Source organism: Haemaphysalis longicornis, unplaced genomic scaffold, assembly GCF_048455015.1.
Source record: "Haemaphysalis longicornis isolate Haplotype H1 unplaced genomic scaffold, Haemaphysalis longicornis Haplotype H1 scaffold_6, whole genome shotgun sequence".
In the NCBI taxonomy this organism is placed as follows: domain Eukaryota; kingdom Metazoa; phylum Arthropoda; class Arachnida; order Ixodida; family Ixodidae; genus Haemaphysalis; species Haemaphysalis longicornis.
Genome location: NW_027526407.1, coordinates 94,439,481 through 94,462,266, shown reverse-complemented (window position 1 = coordinate 94,462,266; position 22,786 = coordinate 94,439,481). Strand labels below are relative to the sequence as shown.

General features: G+C 43.9%; 1 protein-coding gene across 1 annotated transcript; it reads left to right on the top strand.

Annotated features, from left to right (window-relative positions):
• The first annotated feature begins 690 nt into the window (after positions 1 to 690).
• Positions 691 to 21,922, top strand: LOC144141037 (uncharacterized). The gene is made up of 3 exons (XM_077672540.1): positions 691 to 733; positions 18,454 to 18,619; positions 20,392 to 21,922. Exons 1-3 carry the CDS (start codon positions 718 to 720, stop codon positions 20,831 to 20,833), a joined length of 624 nt encoding a protein of 207 aa, XP_077528666.1. The 5' UTR covers positions 691 to 717; the 3' UTR covers positions 20,834 to 21,922.
• The last annotated feature ends 864 nt before the right edge of the window (positions 21,923 to 22,786 follow it).

Sequence of the window (22,786 nt, the reverse complement as noted above, 5' to 3'; positions counted from 1 at the left end):
GTTCTTTGAGGGACCAGCTGTGCTGTTCAAAGCAATAAAAAGCTACATCCTGCTTGTTGCTGTTCGACATCGCAGTTGTCGTGGGAGGATGTCTGCAGTCCGCAAGTAAGAATGGTCCTTGAAGTATATGTTCCACTGTATATCAATTTGTAAGGCAGCCTTGAAACCGTAGAAATGCATTATCGGGTTCTCAAGTTGTTATTTCAGTGCTTTACGGCATAGAGGGTGGCAAAGTAAGCAAATTATTTTGTCTGATAGATGAAAGTGCCCAAAGGGCTTGTCTCAAGGTTAAGATCTGATGCTGTAGAAAAAAAGTAACAACTCTGATTCTGTAGCAGTGTGAAAACGGATGGACGAAGCTGCAGTGTGTGGTGTTTTGTAGCAAAGCTTTTGGGCATCAGCCTGGAACTGAATCAGACTGGTGGGACTGAAAGTAGGTAAATTATTTCATCTGAAGCATGAAAGTGCCTGAAGGGCTTCTTGTCTGAAGGTTGAGATTTGATGCTGTAAAAAAAAGTAACAATTCGGATGCTGTAGCAGTGAGAACACGTATAGACCAAGCTTCAGTGTGTGATGTTTTGAAGCAACGCTTTTGGGCATCAGTCTGAAACTGAATCAGCCTGGTGGGGCTGGTGTCTGCGTCTGTGTGGCATGTCTTATTTTGAAAATTCTTTACAGCTACCAGGAGGCCAGTGCAGCTTTGTACCACCCGCTGGCATGCTGACCATCTCGGGTGTGTGGCTGTTTTGACGTGGAGTCTGGATGAAGGGGCCTGAGTACTGTATGGACCTATCAGCTGGCTGTGAGAGCAAGCAGGTGTTCAGCAACTGCGAAAACTTTTCTGGTGGCTGAGGACACTGGCACCACAGTTGTCCTGAAACGTCTGCTTGTGAGTCACTAGGAAGACTGCATGGCACAGTGGGTCCACCAATTCCAGTGCAGGAAAGGCATTTTCATGAGTTATGGCTTGCACATAACTCAACAATTTATGAGGAAAAAGATGTAGACGCATCTTTAATCTCTTGTGGAATCAGCTTTGAATAGAGTTTCCGCTGTGCACATTCCTAATTATGACCTTCCGTATTCATTTATGAGGACTTCGAAGTATATATAAATGTTACCTATATGATTGGGTATAAAATTAAATGTGCACGATGAGGGATGGGTCAATGTTTCAATTAAACAAAGGAATGGGATAGATGAATCAGTAATTAATACCATTTGACCGTTTTTCTTGTAACACTGAAGGAACTTAAGAGCATTAGTCCAAATGATTTCTGTTTTTGTGTGTCCCTAGGAAAATCTGCACCAGCTTTTTATCGGCAGATATTTTAAATTCTCAAACCCTTGCCGTCAATCACTAAGGCAATTTTTTAAATCCTGGAGGCATGTGTGAATCATGGTTTGCTTTGGATGCAAAACAAACCAAAGATGATTTTATCCGAATAGTTTCAAATCAAAGTTAATATTCTGGAATCGCAACAACTACTCTGTGATCATGAATACGAACTCAGAAGTTTACTATTTCTCGGAATCACACCTGTATTTGGTCCGTAAAAAAATTGGGGGAATGAATATAATTGAAAAAATTTTCCATTGCACAAAATAGACTCATTAATAAACAGGCAAACTTTTTGCTTGTTGCTTAGCTGTTTGTTTGAAAGGAACTTTCACCTTTGAACTACGAGGATTGAGTAACAGGTGATGTTAGTTTTCATACTAGTGTTATTATAATTACGTTTATTGTATTTTTAGTACTAATCTGGCTTACGTTTTATTACTGTTACTATTTTGGAAAACTTATAGGCTATGAGCGTAGCCTGTAGGGGCGGCACTTAAAGCCACCTAATAATGGCTCATTTCGAAAGCAGCCGCGGGTCACTCTGGCCCACTTCCCACTGTGGCCGCTGCTTTTCTGGCTGAGATTTCCTGTTTGTACACTTTGGAAACAGATAGTTATGCAGTACAGTAACTTTCTTTGCAAACAAAGCAGAAGTATTTACGAAAGTGAAAGTGTTTTGGACACGACCACTGTGTGGTATCTTTTGTATGTATTAACGCCAAGTCTGTGCCACAGACCAGCTTTGTGAAGCCAGCTAATACACGGAAACTGATTGTAATTCCACGGTATTGAAATTTACTTACGATGTTTCCATAAGCAGCGTTTACTCAGACGGCCATTGTGCAGTAATACACTGTGATGCGAGTTGGTTTTGCACATTTACGTAATCTAGTGGAGCACTCGTACCTAACGAACGCCAGTTACACTTGCCAATATCAAATCTCGGATAATGATCAGTACCCTGGACAAGCCAATGTAGCTTAAGCTTGAAAGAATCCTCTACTAAAGAAACATGGTGGATAAAGCCAAAGGATGCTGAGGGATGAACATGCCTTAGAGGATTTTGTGAAGGGTGTGGTCTTCCTGAGGCGAGCGGCCGCAAAATTCATCTGGTACACTGCCTCCGTGAGCAGTGTGCTGACGGGATGATCGAGAAAGCCACGTCCAGGACTAAATGCTTCTTGGAAGCATAGCCAAGCGACACAGGTAGCCTGCATAATTTAGAAGAAAGTCAAATCAGAGGGCCTTATTACTGCGCTTGTCCAGCAGACCTTTTGTCATTTCTGTGCTGTACTTTAAAACAAATACGTTCACTGGGTGGTCAGCTGTTCATTGATGTTTAAAAACCAAAAGAAAGTAAACGTGCAACTTGTTTGTGCCATTATTAAAACGTTGATTCTTTGATTTTGCTCCACATTTAACACAATAAAGGTTACGCGTTTCCACTACGTTCTGCAGTATAGTAAATTTCACATCCAGTCGGTTCTGTTGAGTCATACCTGGCTTAAGTTGAAATAAACTTCATTAGCATTTTTGAGACATTAGCATTTTTGAGGTTTTTTCATCACGTATGACCTATTCTGTTCCTTTAAAGCGAACCGTTGTACGCCTCACTGATGGGGATGTTGCTCCAGAATGCACTGCACGAAAGCCAACTGTTTCTGGTGACGATGATGATGATTGTGGGTGAAGAGGAAGATGGTTGAAACACGAAGTGAGTGAGTGAAAGTCTTTTATTTACACAAGGAGGGCCCAGGGGGAGAATGGGGAAGGGGAGGGGAGAGGTGGTCACGAGGTGATGTTCATTTGAAGATCCTGGAGAGGAATAGTCAGTTCCTGAATGCACACATAGGGGTGGTAGACCCCGGCTAAACTACATTTGCGAGGCCACTCTCGAGAGCGAAGCTCCCAAGGGCAGCAAGGAAGTCGGGGTCGCTGAGTGTCGTGGGGGGTATCTCGCTTGGATTGGGTAGGGCATTCAACAGGATGGGATGGAAGGTATGGTATGCAGAACTGTGCCAAATAAGGGGGTCAGGTTTGCTATTGTAGCTGTGTTGCAATATGGGCAGTATGGCAGAGGATTGCCGGTTGGGTGATGCCATTTGCGTGTGATGTGGGGAGTCAATGCAGCATTCGCACGAAATTTGTTAATAAAATGTTCGGCTGGACGAGTTAGGGATGGGGCGTTACGCAGGAAACCTACAGGAGCGGCAGCGGGAAGGCGGTTGTGTTGAGCCTGGCGAGCGTGATCCAGCTGTTGCCTGAGGGAGAGCGGGGGAGCAGGGCTGTCAACCAGTGGAGGAGTTACTTGAAGACTCTCCTGCACTGCGTCATGGGCAGCCCAGTTGCCGGAACCCTGAGCTATGTGTCCCGGTATCCACGCAACACGTACAGAGGTACCATTGCGAGCAAGCAGACTAATCATACGTTGAATCTGATGAACCAGAGGTTGATCGGAGAAGGGTTTCTGGAGCTCACGTAGCTCCATTTGGGAGTCAGTGGAGTCAGTCAGGAACCGAATGCGGAGTGGTAGTAGGGCAGACGTCTCGTAGGTCAAGTGGTTGCGGGCTGCGAGGATGGCATGTAGCTCAGTGTCCATTATAGAAGTAGTGGATGTTTGCCGAGTGTGAGCGCCGTCTAAACTAGGTAAACCTGGACATCGCCAAGCCAGTCCCATGCGGCTAGCAGACACGCTCGTGTCTGTGTAAATGTCTTGTTCATCAGGGAGTTTAGCCGCCAGAGTGCGAGAAACAGCATGATGGTGTACTCTGGATCGGGATCTTGGGACGCCTATGCGTTGCAGAGTGTCAACCCCTAAGGGTCGTTTCCATGGAGGAGGGGGAGGCTGCGGTAGGGTCTGGGGAAGCGCCATTTGCGAGTCCCAAGCTGTAAGAGCTGCACCCTGCCAGGTCAAGGAATGGCGATCTTCATGCAGTTGTCGGGTTTTGAGGAGCAGTTCGAGCGGGGGTACCGGGGCTGATTGATTCAGGGCCTCCATGCGGGTATGGCGCGGAAGTCCGGTAATGGTGCGAAGAACGGCCCGATGAAGAACGGGAAGATGTTTCATATGCACTTTGTTGAGCTTATAGACAGGTGCGCCATATGTAAGTCATTGCCACTACTCAAGTAAGCGTAAGGCAGGCTGACTGGCATGCTCCACCGTACTTGTTCGACATACGCGAAATGAGATGAAGCATGGGTTTCCAGTTGCACTTAAGCTGGCTGATCCAACACTTAGCGCTATTGTTGCTGGCCAACGGGACACTTAAAATACGAATTTGTCCACTTTTAGGGGAGACTGGCGTGTCGCCGAGGTAGATTACCTTGCGCATATCCGGTGGGAGCTGATGGCGACCATGAACAGAGCCACAAATGAAATGCTTGGCTGTGTGGCTTGGAGGGCTCAAATGGGCTTGAAAGATTGGGCCATGGTTTTAAAGGGACAGACAACCGATTTTCGTTGAGTATATATTCTCTATCCCAAATGAAAGGGCACCACTTAAAGCACCTTAACGAGAAACGGTTTTGCTGATAACGCCCTATAACTTTTTAAATCAGAATTTTTAGATCTATGAGCCGTATGTGTCCTCCCAAAAAATAATGCTGGTAACTATGACATATAGTAGCTTGGCAACATACTTTTGTATGTGTGAAATAAAAAGCGCATTTAAAAACTTGTCCCCAGCTAAAAAAGTCTGAATCGCAGGCTTTCTTATTCCTTTGTGTGTTTTTTTAATTCACCAGTCTATTTTGCACGTAGGCGCCATCTGTTTAGATGGACGATAGGTAGAATTTGGCTATAGAGGCTTGCTTCACGTTGTGGAGGTTGGAAGTTCGGTTCTTCCCGGGCGCGTCCTTTGTTTTTTAAGCTGCCATTCGTATATTTGGAAACTGAAATCGAATATTTTGGCAGAACAAACTCCCCTGACTGGGAAAGAATCGTCAAAGCTCCTTCACTGGGTCTGTTTACTGAACGCTGCTGTTGATTCTGGGCATGGAGGCTCAGTTAGCCACACTAAGAGCAACCCAGTGGCGGCGGGCGGCGTGTCTTTAAAATTTTCACAATAATGGCTAGAAATACATATACAATGTAACCTTGCACAAATACTTGTGTAAAAAGGTTTTCAATACGTAAATAAACGTTTCAGCAGAGACAGTAGCTGCTAGGTTTGCAGGTCACGTGACAGGGACACATATTGTTGTGTCAAGTTTCGACACTCCGAACCGCCACCCTTCCGATTTCAGAAAGTTTGGTGCCAAATTAAAATTATTTCCGCCAATTTGTTTATAAATTGCTTATGGTGACCCAGCTATATAAAACGCTGGCTTTCATATGAGCTAGAGAACATATACGTGACAAAAATCTGTTATTCGTCCCTTTAAAAGTCGGAAGTCAAAGTCCAAAATCCCAATCGTCACTTCCAAAACGCAGTGCAGAAAAGCACACTTACACAATGGGTTACCACTAAGGCACATCAAGCGCTTTAAGAAAGAAAAAAACGCTTGTTGCTGCAAGAATTGAACGTGCTTCCCTAGCATTATGAAGCCTACATCTCATCTGATTGTGCCATTCTGATATGGTTGAAGCAGTTTCACTAGACTTCGACTTTGACTCAGGTTGCATAGGAGAAGTCTTCGTGTTTTAACCATCTTACTTTTAACAAAGGGGCATTAATTTTATTTACTTGCAGAGCATTTTTTGCATGGTTTTATTAACTTTCCTTGCTTATTGCTTAAGGCATCAGTGTACAGATATCTTAACGTGCAAAGCCTTGCGCTGCGCCAAATATTTCCACGTGAATCATATTTTCACAACAGGCACAAGCAATTGTCAGGTATTCTGTAATCACATTTTCACAATATATTTTTCTGTAGCATATCTGAAATGGGCATTCATTGCACGTGTTGCAAGAAAAAAACCAACCTGTCACTGAACTGGAATTAGGTATAAATATGGCGAAAAGATAGTTCACTAGTGCCTGACGTGTTCGGGGGTGACAGCGGTGATACGCTGTTGTCGCTGATGAAGCCCAAGCAAAGTGCTTCCCCAGATAGCTTTCTCGTTAGTGTTTGAGCACTTCACCATACTGCAATAGTTTTTTCATGTGCCCTGAATGTACTATTTACTTGCAGACGTGACCATAGCAAAGTTTTTTGGGGCACAGAAAGGCGAAAAGAACCAAGAGAGAGCCAAAACACCGCATGTGTCCCTATCGGCCATGCAGCGCTTGCCCCCTAGATGCTGTGGAAAGATGGTGGCAGGCAGTGCAGCACTGGCAAAGCCCGGAGCCCATAAGTATCACACATCAATATTGCCTGCTGTTCTCTTTGGAAAACTAAATTTACCTGCACAGTCTTAGGTTACTCAACCAGAAACTACCGAGCAAAATATTACTCATCTTTCCTTTGCTTGTTTCAACTTTGCCACTTTATCCTGAGCTGGGGCGGTATCACTCCTGGACTAGCGTAATTAAAATAACTTGCTAATCGACACTCTTTCCTAGCAGTCAAGTTTATATTTGAGAAAAATATAACTGCCTGCAGGCAGCAATTTGCACAGTCTTAGTGACAGTAGTGGCATCACTGAACACCTGCTTCCATGTGTGGTTTACACTGCGCAAGCTGTGGCGATGTGTTGAAAGGCAAAGGGTATAAATGTCGAACACTGGCTGTCGCCACTTTGGCTAATCACTGGGTAATTGGCTCACTTTCTGTTTACCAAGCAGGGAGCTCCGGGACATCACTGAGTGCAAAATGAACTCACAGGGCTTTCTACAGTACCATCTTCCTTCCCATATTGTCATGCAGTTTTTTCAAAAATTTTCTCCCCAAATGATGAAGGCCCAAGTGGATGTGGTTTGCTTTTTCAGAAATGATTTATCCTACTTTCTGGACATGCTCAACCTTTTTACGATCCCAAAACAGCTGTTAGAAAGTGGCTGGTCTTTATTTCAGTTTTTATCAGCCACCGTGATTCCATGTTGGTGATTGAGCAGTATTATTTTTCAACCGTGGTGATACTTTGCACTTTTCGAAATACCTAAACTTTTGTGGTACCATAGGAAAAGTTTAGAAAAAGTATTTGACCCATATTTCAGCTTTATATCTGCCAACGTGGTCAGTTTGCTAACTAGCTTGTGTGCTTAAACATGTCTTTGTTTTTAGAAATAGTGATTCAGCGTACTTTTTTGTAAATGCCCAACAAAGCCCAACTGCAGCACGAAATCTTTTTCGCTTCTTAAATTTTCGGGCTATCTGAGCAAGCGTGTGAGGTTTTATGTGGTTGCATGCTCTGCTTCTAGAGTGAAACATGCTCATCAATGCTGTGCACATAAAACGAAGTTCTTTACATCGAGTGGTATCTAGGTTGGCATGGATTCTAGATTGCTCCGTAGATTAAATCATTCCTGGTCTCTAGGTGATGTGCCTTGGATGCTCCGATTCCCTGTGTGTCACTAAGGCAGCAGCTATTTTTTGACGTGCACAATATCTGTGTCAAAAAGTAGGTACTTCGAGGTATATAAGGATACATTTTGCGAGCATCATTCATTTATTTTTTTGTACGATTCCGCAAGCCATTGGCGACCCAAGTGAGTGGGTGGGAACATAATTATTGTGGTAATTGTAGAAATTTATATCTCATGCAAATGTACACTGAAACTGTGAAACATACTGCACTACATTGAAAAAAAGTGCCAAGTTTGCGAACAGTAGAGCCAGTGAGCAGCATACCGTTTCAAACATTTGGATTTTTATGAACAGCACTCACTGGCATTCTACACATCTGGCTTTCAAGTTTTTTGACAATCAGTATATTAGTGGGCTTGAGTTAGCATAATTGCCAGCTACATTTGGAAAAGGCCCACGCTTCTCAGTGGCCAACTGCAATGTGGAATTAGGATCTTTACTTTTCGAAGTTTTCAGAAGCTGATCTCACAACTAATCATATGGCTGTTAGATTTTTTTTTCAGCCTTATGACACTGTCTCGTAGTGACTGCAGTCAGCTTTTGTTGACTGCCAGGGGCTCAACGTGGGAGTGTTATGGCCGGCTGATTGAGATGCACGTCACTTAATTTTTTCGTCAAGAATCAACTTTATTACATAGCATTGTGCTCCAGGTGCCTAAAATACACAAAAAGCTGCAAGCTAACGTTTTTCACCATAGGGTCATTCCAAGCGAAACGTTCCAGCCCAAATTCGGCCATCGTCAATTTTATTGAAAAAATTTGTGCTAGATACCCATGAGGTGTAGGAGGCCTGCACTGAGTATTTTTGTCGCAAAAAATTTTTCGATCGTGTGAGCGCTCCTGGAAGTTTCTTCAAACATGCAAATCGGGGCTGGAGATAATAAATTATACATAAAGAGTGAAACTATGTACAATGGCAAATAATATTTTAGAACAATCTGCTTGCATTGTTCTTCGATGTGGGACCACGATTGAAGCGATGTAATTATTTTTGGTGGTGTACTAGCTAAGTAAGAACACAAGAAATGGCGCATTTTAACGATTTTTTTGTAAAAGCACCTTTGAAGCTTCAGCTGTAATATTTCCGTCGTGCATTTACATGTTCCTGAAGTGTCTATTAAAAATAATTTCGTTTGCCAAAAGAGCTTTCTTTTTAATACAAGTGCTTACAAAGATGACAAAAAATGAGTTTTTGCCAAACTTCAGACCTAAATAAAGAACCGAGGCCCTCGAGTTGAAATTACATACGACCGCTCGTTATACGCACCAAACTTTATCTTTTAATATTGAACATTTAATTCGTGTAAATTTTGTTTAAGGCGAGAAAAAAATTTTTAAAGTTCACAATCCTTCGCACTTGTGTGCACTACGGAACTTCGTCCCCAACTCGGAACGCCCACGTCCTGCTGGCCTTTTTTTTTTTTTCTCGTGCATGCGTACACCAGGCTCTCTGCTAACTAATATTGTTTGTGTTGCTTGAAATCAGAAAAAATACACCGTAAATGCCATACATCACCCAGTTCGCCACTTTTTTTTTATTTTTGGGACTGCTCACAGCCACTAAAGCGAACACAATTAGTGAGCGCTCTGTTGAGGCTGTAATCAGCGAGCTTAACCTCACTCTTGTCTGATGCGGAGTAAGAAGTGTCACAGTCATTTTTCCCTGCGCACTGCACTTTACCTGGCCAATGCACATTCACCGCAGGATACTTTTTACTGCAAACATGAAATTTCTTGCCACAAGTTTCTTTTGCCTCCATTCTTTATCCACAGATGTTCAACACTTCACCCGTTCATTAGCCAGTGTCAAAGAAGACTGCCTGGTTGTTCATTCTCGTTTTTTTACCTGGATTTCTTCGGAGCTTGAGTAGGATGTAATGGCAACACGAAGTGTTGTAAGCGTAGCTGGTCTGAAGTGATGGAATGGCCGCGTTCTTTTGACTGGGACTGCCATGGCGAATCTTGAACCAAGTTGTGTCCTTGTTTCTTGTATTTTATAACTGGGAACCCAGATTAATGTTATTCCTTTGATGTTGTTTTGAGCCCAGGTATACAGGTCCTCTGGGGTCTGACTCTGACCTTGAAAAGGTTTCTGGAGACTTGCTCTCGGTGCCAGACGTTTAAGTGTGCCACCGACGCCATCACATGCGCTTTTGCTGTGAGAAGTGGCGAAGAAATTCCATTCGGCCGATATTTTATGCTCCTCCACGCGGTAGCAGAGATTGAAGAAGTTCTTTTGGTTCTTGTATTGCGAAGGAACTCGACCAAAGAAATAATGAATTTTTTTTAGTCGAGGCAGCTCCTGTTTCTATATTTCGTGCACTGCAACTTTGTCGTGCTCCAAACAGTCAGAGATAATAGCAAAAGAGCGCACAGAAATGTCTGCAAGGTTGCTTTCTTGGTTGCGAAAATACATATCTACAGGGTGGATTGTGGCCTGCGAGTTCACCCAATGGTATGACTGTGGTGCATCCTGGACGATAAAACTGTAATTTTCAGCAAAATCCATCACCATGATGGCCTCGTCTTGACTTAGGTTGGCCTTAAGGTATCGGAAGTAGCTGGCTTGCTGTCTACTGACAAAATGGTGAACCGTAAGCTGTTTCAGCATGGCTATGAACTTAGCCGAAAATTCGGCAGGGGTTAAAACAGTAGTCTCCAGTCTACAGCGTATTCCACGGATCCATTGCTGGACATGTATGCTGTCCTTGCTCTCGAAGACGTCAGCAAGACTCCGCTGGAGTAGTCTCTCTGCGTAAGCCGTACCAGGGCAGGTTGTGCATTGGCCGAAAATGCAGTCTTCGTTATCGAGTTGGCACACTGCCGTAGACAACAGTTCTTCCGTTGTTTCCTTGAGGCACTAGAGTGGAGCATTAACTTAAAATTGTCGTGACTCGTGCAGACACACACTGTGTGCGTACCGCTTCCGCCAGCCAGAACACAGTGTGGAGGATGCAAAGCCGCGAATGTGTAAAATCCACATTTTAAATCGGACATCGTCTTCCATTCTTCGTGCATCTCTTCGAGGTTCATCAACAAAAGTCGCTTTTGGTGGCCTTGGAAAGAGTCCTTTTTGCCTGGTAGGCAGTACAACACTGAATCATCCTCGTAGAATGCTCTAATTGACGCTTTCATTTCTTCACTAAAGGGGCAACCACGTTTTCTTTCCCGGGTGCCTAGAATGCCACTTGCAGCCTTGATTTTCATTGCCTCTCGAACTTGTCGTTCGGATGCTACAAAGAATTCCATTGTTCTCCCACGAGACCATGAATGGGGGGCCAAAGTAAGGTACTCAACCTTTTTTTCTCGCCTCTCTTCACTGGAAAACTTGTTTTTCAGGTTGATCAGTAAGATCACATAGTCACTGAGAAGCAATTGTCCACCCTCATGTGCGTCACAAGTGGATAGGTGAGACACTACGGTGGATGTAGGCATCGCTCCTGTTGGGTTCTCCTGGAAAGTTTTTGTATTTTTCTTCATGCACAACTGCGACTCGAGCTGCAGCCATTTTCTTTTAACGCGGCTACCAGCAGCTGCTTGTGAGTCCTCATCTCCAGTTTGATTACCGGAAGCTTCAGCTTCACCTCGTGCACACATGTCGTTGAGGTCGTTGCACATGTCGTTGCGCACATGTCGCGCGCACATGTCGTTCTCTCAGCGGCACGCTAGTCAGTATTTTTCGAGTGCTGTATAACTGTCGCTTACAAACTTCACAAATTCGGTTTCCTGGAACGAGGTCAAGTGAAGGGGGGGCATCAACGAGGGCTATTGTGATCACTGTTGACCCAGGGCAGAGAGCTTTGGATGTCTGAAAAGTGGGTCCGAGCAAAATTTCGATGCCATTTTGGAAGTGTAGCGGTGGAGGTAAAGTTGCTGGTGGTGTTCACAAATTGTTGTGTCCTCATGAACGCTTTGCTTTGAGCGCAGCTTGAGGAGGCGCTGATGTAGGTCCAACAGTTCACGCACAATTGTGAGTTACCGCTGGCTGCAGTAAGCAGTTTTGTTGCATTTTCGCGGCCCGAAGGTGCATGGAGGAAGTTTGTTTCCTGAAAAAAAAAAAAAAAAACAGGACCAAGCCTACGCATAAGCCTCCGGAAACATGCGCCTTGCGACTGCACACTAATTTATAGTTCGATACACAAAACGCCTTACCCTTTTAGAGAAAAGGTTATTTTATTCTTGAGGGTGTTATGCCCTACATATGACCTGTGCTGTTCAATATTGTGGGTTTGAACGGGTCACAGAGTAAATTTTGATAGAGTCGGTCAATTGAGGCACTCTTGCCGACCTACGCAGCACTATTATTTGCGCGTTGGTCCCTGCCAACATTTTACAGTGACGCTTCATACAAATTATCCTAAATGCCTGAATGGTGCCCGGTGTCAAATCAAGACTTAAAAATCCATCTTGCGGCAAAGCAGACTTTTTTGAGAATGCTTCGTAGCTCGCTATATAAATTAATGGACGAAACTATCATGGTGTTCGTGGTGGCTGAGACGACTCTATCTGCTAGCCATGTTTCATTTGCATGTCAATAATTCTGCAGTGAAGTTGTTAACCATTTTAATTTTTCCGCTTCCTATCAACACATGGGCATCTTTATTAATGGTTAGATTAAGGAAGAAGCTGCAACTAGTGTTTCAAAAGAACAATACCGAAACACTTTGTACAAATTTGGACTTTCTCAATAAACACAAAACCGTTTCATCTCAGCAGGCGTCATGGATAACTATTAGCGGCAGTTAATTACAACGAAGAAGAAGCCGCAGCTTACAAGAATTCTTAGCAGCAATATCAGATTCGACAAAGCCACTGCGAAACAGGCAGCCCCATGTTTGTCTCCTAGAGCGAGGCTTATATTCTTTCAAGTGTCGTTCCCCTAGTAGCCTGGTAAGTATGCAGTATTGCGCAGTACAAATTATCATGTTCTGTTTCTTGCGGCAGTTTGTGGGGAAACCGTTCTGATTTCCCTGCTCACCCATTTTCCCACGGGGCGTTGAAATCAATGTTTTTTCTCACCTCCATATTCAGAAGATCGTGATCCGAAAGTAGTTGGGACACAAGTTTGGATGTCACCACTCATTTTCAGGTTTTACGACCGAGTTCTCTGCCATATATGATATTCAGTGTCGGTTCGCTGCGACTTCGCTTGACCGCTTTCCACGTACGAAATGATCCAAGCTGGCGCAAAGGGACCCTTGGAAGCAGCAGTAACTTTCGGGCGATTTTGCTTCGGCAGACGATGACTCTCAGATGATTCTTCTTCTGGAGGCGATGCCTTGTAGACAGTTTTTCCGCAGACGATAACTTGCAGACGATTCTTCGTCTGCAGCCGATGGTAATTTTCTTTTTGCAGACAATGACTTACAGACGACTCTTGTTCTTAGACGAGGTCTTGCAAAGGACTATTGTAGAGACGACTTCCAGCGGTCAGTCTAAAATTACATTACAAACACCAGCGCGGTGAATACGGGTCTATTTGATTCAGCCTGCACCTCTTGAAGCAGTTCACAGCGGTGCAAAGTGGGTTCCGCCATCGGCGGAACCAGCCCTGCACTTGTTTCGTCTGCTTCTGCACCTCCTCGGCAGGGAGTGCAGGCAAAGCCGTGAACTCGTCCTGCACCCGTCGGCACCACCGGTGAATCGAACGGCGCGGTTAAGGTGCCGCGAGCTGCACCACTGAAACGAACGGCGAAGTGCCGCACTGCCTGAACTGGTTAACGTGGTGCAGGGGAAACGAATAGACCCTATGCGTGGGCCAGGTGAAGTGCGGTGCGCAGGGGAAAATGACTGTGTGACAATTCTTCCTCCGCATCAGGCAAGAGTGAGGTTAAGCTCGCTGCCAAAAGCCACTACAAAACGCTCACTTGCCGTGTTCCCTTTAGTGACTGTGCGAAGTACCAAAAATAGAAAAGAAAGTGGCGAACTGGGCGATGTATGATGTTTACGGTGTATTTTTCCTGATTTCAAACGACACAAAGAATGTTCGTTTACATGAGAGCCCGGTGTATGCATGCATGGCGAAAAAATTGGCTGTCAATTACGATACTCCCTAATGCAATATTTGAACGCATGCGCTGAGGCAGCACTCACTCGTGGGTTCTCTCGACGGCAGCACTGACTAGCCTCTGCGTCGGCGGCACGAAGTGCGCATCACGAAAACACCGCGAACTGCGTGTTAAGCAAACGCACATCGTAGTCACGCTATAGTGCCTAAAAAATATTCTAGGCAGTAGGCACTAGAGTACCATGCACATCCCCCTCACGTTTTCGCCAAGTTTCGCGCCGTCGAGCACCTCGTGCGGGCTCAGCATACTGCCCCCCCTCCTCCCTGTCTTCCACCGCAGACTTTCGGAGAACGCTGGCTCGCACCGCCACGGCGAACCGCCCTCCCCTCCCAACTTTGCAACACTCCTTTGCTTTCTTTCATCGTTCCCTCTTTCTTTCATTCGTTGGTGCAGCCATCATTGGCTCAGTCACGGTGACGGCGACGCGGCTCCCACGAACGGGCGACGGAGGGCTGCGCCCTAAAAAAGGCCGGCAGCACGTGGGTGTTCCGAGTTGGGGACGGAGTTCTGTAGTGCACACAAGTGCGAGGGATTGTGAACTTTAAGAACTTTTTTCTCGCCCTAAACAAAGTTTACTCGAATAAAATTTTCAATATTAAAAGATAAAGTTTTGATGCGTATAATGAGCGGTTGTATGTAACTTTAACTCGAGGGCCTCAGTTCTTTATTTAGGTCTGAAGTTTGGCAAAAACTCATTTTTTGTCATCTTTGTAAGCACTTGTATTAAAAAGTAAGCTTTTTTAGCGAACGAAATTATTTTTAGTAGACACTTCAGGAACATGTAATTGCACGACGGAAATATTACAGCTGAAGCTTCAACTTGTGCCTTTACAAAAAAAATCATTAAAACGCACCATTTCTTGCGTTTTCCTTAGCTAGTACACCACCATAAATACCTATCTCGCTTCAATCATGGTCCCACATTGAAGAACAATGCAAGCAGATTGTTCTAAAATAGTATTTGCCATTGTATGTAGTTTCACTCTTTATTTAAAATTTATTATCTCCAACCCCGATCTGCATGTTTGAAGAAACGTCTAGGAGCGCTGACACGACCGAAAATTTTTTTTTGGCGAAAATACTCTGTGCAGACCTCCCACAACTCATGGGCAACTAGCACAAATTCTTTCAATAAAATCGACGATGGTCGATTTTTGGGCTGGGAGTGGAATGGCCCCATATGGTTGCCTTACGACAAAAAATTTGCTGTTCAGTTGATCATGCTTTCATAACTGGTGATCTCAAAGTTCATAGAATGACGCATCCCCTTCCCAGAGCACCTAATAATCTTAATGAAAAGGCCAGGCATGGGGCATGTACTAAATTATCACTGATTGTCCCATTATAAAAGCATGATGCCACTATAGAAAAGAGAACCAGCTGGGGAAACAAGAATGAGTGCGAAAAGGCAAGAGTGCTTTGGTACAAGTCCCAGAACCTCGGAGTCAGTGCAGAGAAAATTTGTCAGTTCCAAAGCCAATTTTTAAAGGCACAAAGGACAGCACCATTCTTTAAGGTACGCTGAAGAGAAAGTGCTTTTGCATTGCTTTAGTTTTGTCTGCTTCGCACAAAATGCTTTTAATTAACCAATCTTGCATCTGTAACCAACAAGGCTTTGCAGGACATCTCATGTTTTGTATGGATGATAGTGTTTCTTGGGCTACTTAAGCCAGGCTTTGCTGGACACCTTATGTTTTTTTATGAATGATAGTGTTTCTTGGGCTACTTCAGCCGGAAAAATTTGGTCTGCCTGTGTCTGAGCCTCAATTCAGCCGCCAAAAGTTGAAAAAATTCTTAAATACTTTATGTAGGCAAAATCTTGCCAAACCTCTTAACCTTGGAACTCGCTTTCTACTTGTCAGCATTGTTGAGCAAAAAGAAAACATTAGGCATATTTCATGCTAAACGTCAACGCATAAGCAGTACTCGGCATTCTTTCAACTGAAAGTAGTTGGGCAGTTGATATTTGTGATAGAAAATTTAAAAGTGCCCATTGAGAGCGATGTTTTGACCCAGAAATACAAAGAGAGCTCAAGGGTGAGCCTAGACCCCTTGGAAGTGTGTTCAAAGTGTCCGGGACGTGTTTACAAGCAGTAAAATGTGGGAAAACTGAATTGGCGAACAAACCTCCAGCGTGCTTATCGTCAGAGGAGCGAGATGGGAGGGTAAGAGTGTGAGAGGTCGGCTGCAGAGAGAATAGGGATGCTTATACGGCAGGGATGGCAGAATGACATTTGCAGTGAAATGAGTAGATGCGGCCAACATGTTGGTGCACTGTTGCGAAAAATGGTTCATGGCATTGCGGCTCAGCATGCAAATGCACACATGGCTGACTGTGCTTTCTTTGGCAGTTGTTTTCTCTTGTTCACATATTGCTAAGCCATTTTTAGATACCATATTACGATGTGGTTGGAGTGTGTGTAATTTTGACGTGTGGAGGCTTGGTAATAGTGACTACTGTGTTCTCGGTTCGACTTCTCAGGAAGGCTGAAGGGGATGCTGTGTACTTCGCCAGCCAGGAGGACAAGTTCTGCAATTTGACTGTGGCATCTCTTCTGAGGGCCTCATTGGCTGTCTACTCCAGGAGTGCAACATGTGGCTATTTCCTTTGTTACATTGATGAAGGAAATGTTGTGGGTTGTCGCATGGTTAAATTTGGTTTTTTGCAGCCTTTTATTAGTGTTCTATTTTTGGCACTCCTTGACGGTATTTGTAGCGTATGCCTGAATGTTGCAGTGTTCTCACTTGTTTCTTTTTTACATGTCTTGTTATGCTTCATGCCCACCAGAATCTTCGTGTTACCAGTTGCTGTTATGATTGAATCTGTGTCGCTATTTTTTCACAGTCGTTTCAATTTCACTATTAGTGTCTGCTAGGTTTCAGGTTTCAGCTGGCAGAGTTTGTGGTTTCTATGAAGTATGAAAGGAATATCCAATTAGGCACATCTTCAGATGCCAGGTTAAAAATGTGGAACTAGAAATAAGCGAAAAAATAATGAATGTGCGAGCTTGCAGTTTTGTGAATATAAGCGCAGGAACTGCTGTCATTGTGCAATAATCTCACCTTGTATATTAATGTGAACATCTTTAATTCTGTGTCAAGTGGTCAAAGCCTTTTATTATACATTATGGATGAAAAAATTTTTCTCCCTTATGGATGCCAAATGGTTTGGCTAAAATATGTTTCTGAGTATTTTATGCACAGGGGGACCTGGGTCTTTTTTGGATTATGCAAAATTTGCTGCTGGCCTTATCTTAGGTGAGAGATGGGCATACTTACAATCTCGGCTTATGAAAATGAACAAAACTCTCACAGTGCTGTATGAAGATGGAAATTTTCGCTTGTGTTGCACAAAGTGAAAAAGAAACTCCCCACTTTCACTTTTTGACTGCCTCTGTAAGCAGGCTAATGTTGTGTCCACTAGTCCACGAAATAAAAATTCAGCATTAGGTTTACATGTTAATGCCAATAGGCACCGTTTATAGGTTACTGAATACTGTGGCCGCTGCAGCGTGGCAGGACGAGCGCAAGGGCAGGTGGTGGCATTCTCAATGGTTGCTTTCAAACAGCATGCTACAAGGGGTGGTTGATTTCACTCCTCCCAGTTCTGTTTTCTCCCCTTCATGCTGCCTTGTCTTAGCTGCATTTGTTTCTGAGGCAGCAGGAAAACAGGATTGCAATGGTTATTTCTTTTTGTTTAGTCTAGCGTCGCATCACAGTTGCTGAAACTGCTGTCCCATCTTGGTTTGCACTACTGGCATCTGTTAGCTCTTCATTCAAGTCAGTCATTGTCCCAAGCCTAGCCAAACACAATACCTGGCATAGTAACTGTCTGCCTTGTGAGATGTCACCAGTTTTGTGGCCAAATATGTTGAGATGGTTGAAAGGGAAGCGGCACTTTGATGCAGGTGTTTCAAAGAAAAAAAATTTCAGAAGGTGGCAAAATATTTGGAACAGCCTTTATAGCCCTCAAATGTAATTCAAGCTATTAGTTACCATGACTTTGAGTTTAACATTTTTGTGCTTGGGATCTGCAAATGAAATGTGTCGCCTGGGGCTCAGCTTAACGTCGCAATTTTGAACTTATGTTCAGTGCCCTCAGAGTGAAAAAAACAACATAACATCAAGTATAGAATGTTGCACATCCCAAATTATTTTATGTGGTTTAGGTATAGCTTTCAATTTTTTTGTATTAGCTTCTTCAAATCTTCAAACTTGACATTTCAGTCTGTTACCGTGCTTACAGTGCACTGAGTGCCAAAGTGATCAATTGAATTTACCCATGCTGTTGCCTTGTGGTTAGTTGCTGTAATTTGAAATTAGCAGCTAGTACACTAAAATGGGCGTGCAACCTTTGGCGGTGTTCTGAGGCAGCGGCCTCCTGCTATTGACATTGAGGTTACCTTCATAAGGGTCGAATCATCATTTATACCAAGCTAAGTGCTGTGGGAGTAATGGTGTAGAAGCATTTCAAGATGGTACTGAAACCATGCTCCACGTTGAGGTGAAATAATGGGGAAATGTGAATGGGGTCTGTTATTGCCAGCTTTCTGTTCGCTTGTGTCTCCATTCTAGAAGACGAGACCTGTACCGCTCCTGGCCCTGGCATCTTCCTCTGTGATGAGTGCGGGGACTGCTTTTCCTCGCAAGGGTTCCTGGACAAGCACATACAAGATGCTCATGCATGGAGGCCAAAAGGGAAGCTGGAGTGCTCCTTGTGCCCATACAACACCAATGACCAGTGAGAACATTTTTAATGTGTGGCATTGTTTAGCTGGGGGGCTTTTTTGGGGTTGAGGGCCATATTTTTATGAACATTTTTCTTGGTCCGAAAATCCACTAGTGCCACCAATGTGCTGTTATAACGAACTGGAAGATGCATGTATAGACCACACCTTGGTACACAAGTACCATTGGCAGCATGCTTCATACGTCAGTGTCGCTTAGTACACAGGCCACCTTGGGCAGATCTACAGGGATGCTGAAGTAATTTGAAAGCGTTGCAAGACTACTTGTGCAGATGCAAGTTGGGGGCCCGTAGGCCATGTTTCGGCTACTGTGGGTCAGTCTATGTGAATTCACTTAGTAGGAGAAAAAATTCATAAGTGCTGTTCTCCTTTCTCCATCCTGTCCTTGCCAATTTCCTATGATGTTTTGTATGGTGCACACTGGTTTTGATTGGCTTTGCGCGGCTTGCCGACCCCAGCACCAACGGAAATCAGTCAGCCAGCTGCTGACGAGTCGTCACAACTCGGATCGTGTAGCGAAAACAGCCCCGACAAGATTAGTACCTGGAAGATATGGGCTTCATTTTGATTGTAGACTGTGTTAAACTTAGTAAAGCCGGTGAAGTAAAATCACCTCACACCATCACAGATGTGATACGTACTAGTATTTGACAGTTTGCTGACTTTGCTTCAGTGGATTTGTAAGCTGCGTATGTGTGTGCGGCTGTTATGCTCGGAAAAAATTTATGTTCAAAAACAGGCAGACAGCTGGTCTAGGTAACAAGGAATTAAAATCAACCGAAATTTTCATTATTAACTGTGAAATCGAGGTATGAGAAGCATTTTTGTGCACAGTGAACTAGTAGACCAATCTGCTGCATGGTCACACACTTGCGATCACTTTTGTTGCCAGAACAAATGCAGTTGCTGGTGATCAGGTATTTACGGGGGCTATGAGAAAGCTCACTGCAGAAGTGTTATAATACCTCTGGGGGCCTTTGATTTTTTTATTGCATGTGCACCTTAGGCGTTATAAACGTAGGTTCACCTGTACAGACTTGCATGTATGTAAGATTCATGTTCAGCATTTTTTTAGATCACTTTAAGCCTGGCTTTTGTCCTCACTGTAAGTTACTGGTGGGGTAGTATCTTACACCGCTTGTAATTTGTTTTTGAATCTTAGTGGATAACCGTGGTTGTAGAGTGCAAATATTTTGAGCATTTAACTAAAAGAGCTAATAATTACTGAGTATTGTGTTAATACGTCCTGGCTAGAAGGACGTGCAAGATGGATCAGGCGTATTTCACTTAGGTTAATTGAGCATTCACTTAGCTTTAATGAGGAAAACTGAATTTTTTTCCGGAACAGTGACACTGCTTTTCTGTAGAAATACTTCGTGAGGAACATTTTCTGATGTTGAACACCCATGGTGAAAAAAAAGTCTGTCATGAGGACAGCTGACTGACTAGTAGATGCAATACCTGTTTATAACTCAGTCCACTGGTCTAACATAGCCTCTACCCTTCGTAGTGACTCAGGCATTGTGCTGCTAAACCCAAGGATGTGGGTTGGAACCCAGCCACGGTGGCCGACTTTCAGGAGGAGGCAAAAACTGAGAATGCCCAAGAGATTTCATTTCACGTCAGATATCCTCAGGTGGTCAACATTAATCCGGAGCTCTCCACCCTGATGTGCCTCCTAGCCCCATTGTAGCTTTGGCACATCAAACCCCGCAATGAGTCTAATGTAGCGAGTCCAGTAATTAATTGCCTTTACCCTTTGCAGGGGCCTCTTGGTACGACACGAGCAAACACACAGCACTGTCAGGCCCTTCCCCTGTCCATCATGCTGCAAGAGCTTCCGGCGCAAAACTGAACTCGTCAAGCACCAGAGGGTCCATACGGGAGAAAAACCGTACAAATGCGGCATTTGTGGCCAGCAGTTCAGCAGTTCATTCAGCCGGGACCGGCATAGAAAGCTGCACTTGGATGATGACAGGCCTCACGCATGCCGCATCTGTGGGCGCGCCTTCAGGGATAATTCTAATCTCAGACAGCATCTGGCCACCCACACGGGAGGAAGGCGGCATGAATGCCGTGTGTGCGGTCAGAAGTTCTCGTATATTCGAAGTGCCAGACAACATGAGCGACAGGTACATGGTGGGAACATAGTGCCAGTTGACAGTGCCTTTCCAGCAGATGAGGATGAAGAGGCGGAGCCAAAATGAATGTATTAGCCAAGAAGTGCCTTAGTGCAGGACACACTCCTAAATTCTAATTATTCCTGCAACAAATAAAATAAAAATTTAGGTAAATAAAGTTTAGCTGGATAAAAAAAATACTGAACAAGGTAGTGTAAAAGGCGAGGCAGCATTCAACACAAGGGTGGCTTTGTAATTAAGGTAAATTGCAGTTAGGCTTCATTTTCGTTGCGGTCTTGAAGGTACCCTGTTTCAAGAAATCAGTCTCTTGTGCCTAGCTCAATGGTGAAGCTATGCAGAAAAATGCTTGTGACTGCAGCTTTATTATATTACTCATTTTTGCAACGAGGCAGGGAAAAAGTTGAAAATAATCAGATGTTCAGGATCATTATGCTGATTTACTCATTCGCGACCGTGGAAAAATGGCCGATTTTGAGTGCCTCTAAAAACTTTTTTCTGTATAGGTACTGAACACATTTGGCATTGCTATAGATGAAATTGTAGCTTATAGATTTCACTTTCAAACACACAACAGCAGTTTTGTGAAAGATGTAAATATTGAGAGTTTATTGATTAACAAACAAAAAATGCACAGAAAAGTATACAGAAAATACAAATGCGTGATTTTACTGAGCCTAAAAATTATTTTAGGGATTCCAAAATTTATATGTTTCTGCATTCCTAAGCTATGATTCAATATATACATCAATAGTGTACACGAAGTTCTAGATTTTTGCCGGCCCACCAACCTTAACAGCCCTGATGACTGTGCCACTCCGCGAAGCCACTGGAGAGCCAGTTGGTCTCTCTAAAATATGCACCCGAGCATACCTGTTTGCGTTCTGACATGAAATCATTATCACTTCAGCAGTAAAAAACAAGAAAAGAAATTAGTGCTTTTGAGATGCAGTGCGTGTCGCTTTGCAGCGCTAATTTTACGCAAGTGCCAGGCTATCTTGAAGGTGACAATGCTATACGGCACGGGGCATTTGGCAAAGTATTCCTGCCGCAATTTGGAAAGACCCTACACATGAAATTAATACCGCAGCCGTCTCAGATATTAGGCATGTTTTGTTTATAAATACAGCATGAAATAAAAAACCTTCCCTTGCAGCACCTGCCGAAGTTTAAGGCTGTTGAATGAGAGGGTCTTCATTAGATATAAAATCTGAAGAATACACATTGTTGCTGGAGTCATCACTGCTGCTGGGGTAAAAAAAAGCAGCAGCAGTGGCCAAAGTCCTTGAAACCGCTCTCCGCGTTTGCAGAGCGCGCAGTGAAACAGGGCGCCATATTTGCCCAACTCGCCGCTACCTTGGGTTCAAATTTCACTAGCGATGCTCTCTACCCACGTGGCAAACGAGCAATGAAACTGAAGAAGGGGTTTCTAATGAACACTCCAGGTGATGTCAGTTGTCCGAATAGTGCCGCTTTTAGTTTCTGTCGGTGGTTTGAAAATTATCGTTCATCTGCGAATGGTGGCCTGTGGCACGGTCGCAAAATAGTTAAACTGTTGGCCTTAAAGAAATACTGACATGAAATTTTAGTGATTTTTTTTTTTTGGCTATAGGTGCCTATGAGCCCACTAATTGTAGAATGTCATATCAGATTGTCGAACACAGTTTAACTCTTTCGTTACCACGCCTATTCAAATCGATCACCGGTGATTGATGATTTATATTATCTATATCAACATGTTGTAGTCGTTTCTCGTACACCTAATGCGGCCAATGGTTAGTCTAGGCACTGCCCTTTTATAATCAGTTGAAATTTTCCCGCTCCGGCGACATTGAGATTTTTGACGGCGTTTTTTGCTAGCTGAGGTGCGTGTGTTTTTGAGGAAGGGGCGTGGCTGCTGCACTTGAGAAAAAAGGATGCAGGTCGTGGTTAGGCTGCATTACCATAATATTTTTTTTGTCAAAAGGCTCCTGGCAAGTCAAATACAAAATAATGCGGTCAGCTTTGTAATCCGACACCGTT

Bases quoted from the DNA above. Each gene is read 5' to 3' on its own strand.
- LOC144141037 (XM_077672540.1), top strand. The intron at 18,620-20,391 runs GTGAGAACATTT...TACCCTTTGCAG, and splicing joins CCATACAACACCAATGACCA to GGGCCTCTTGGTACGACACG.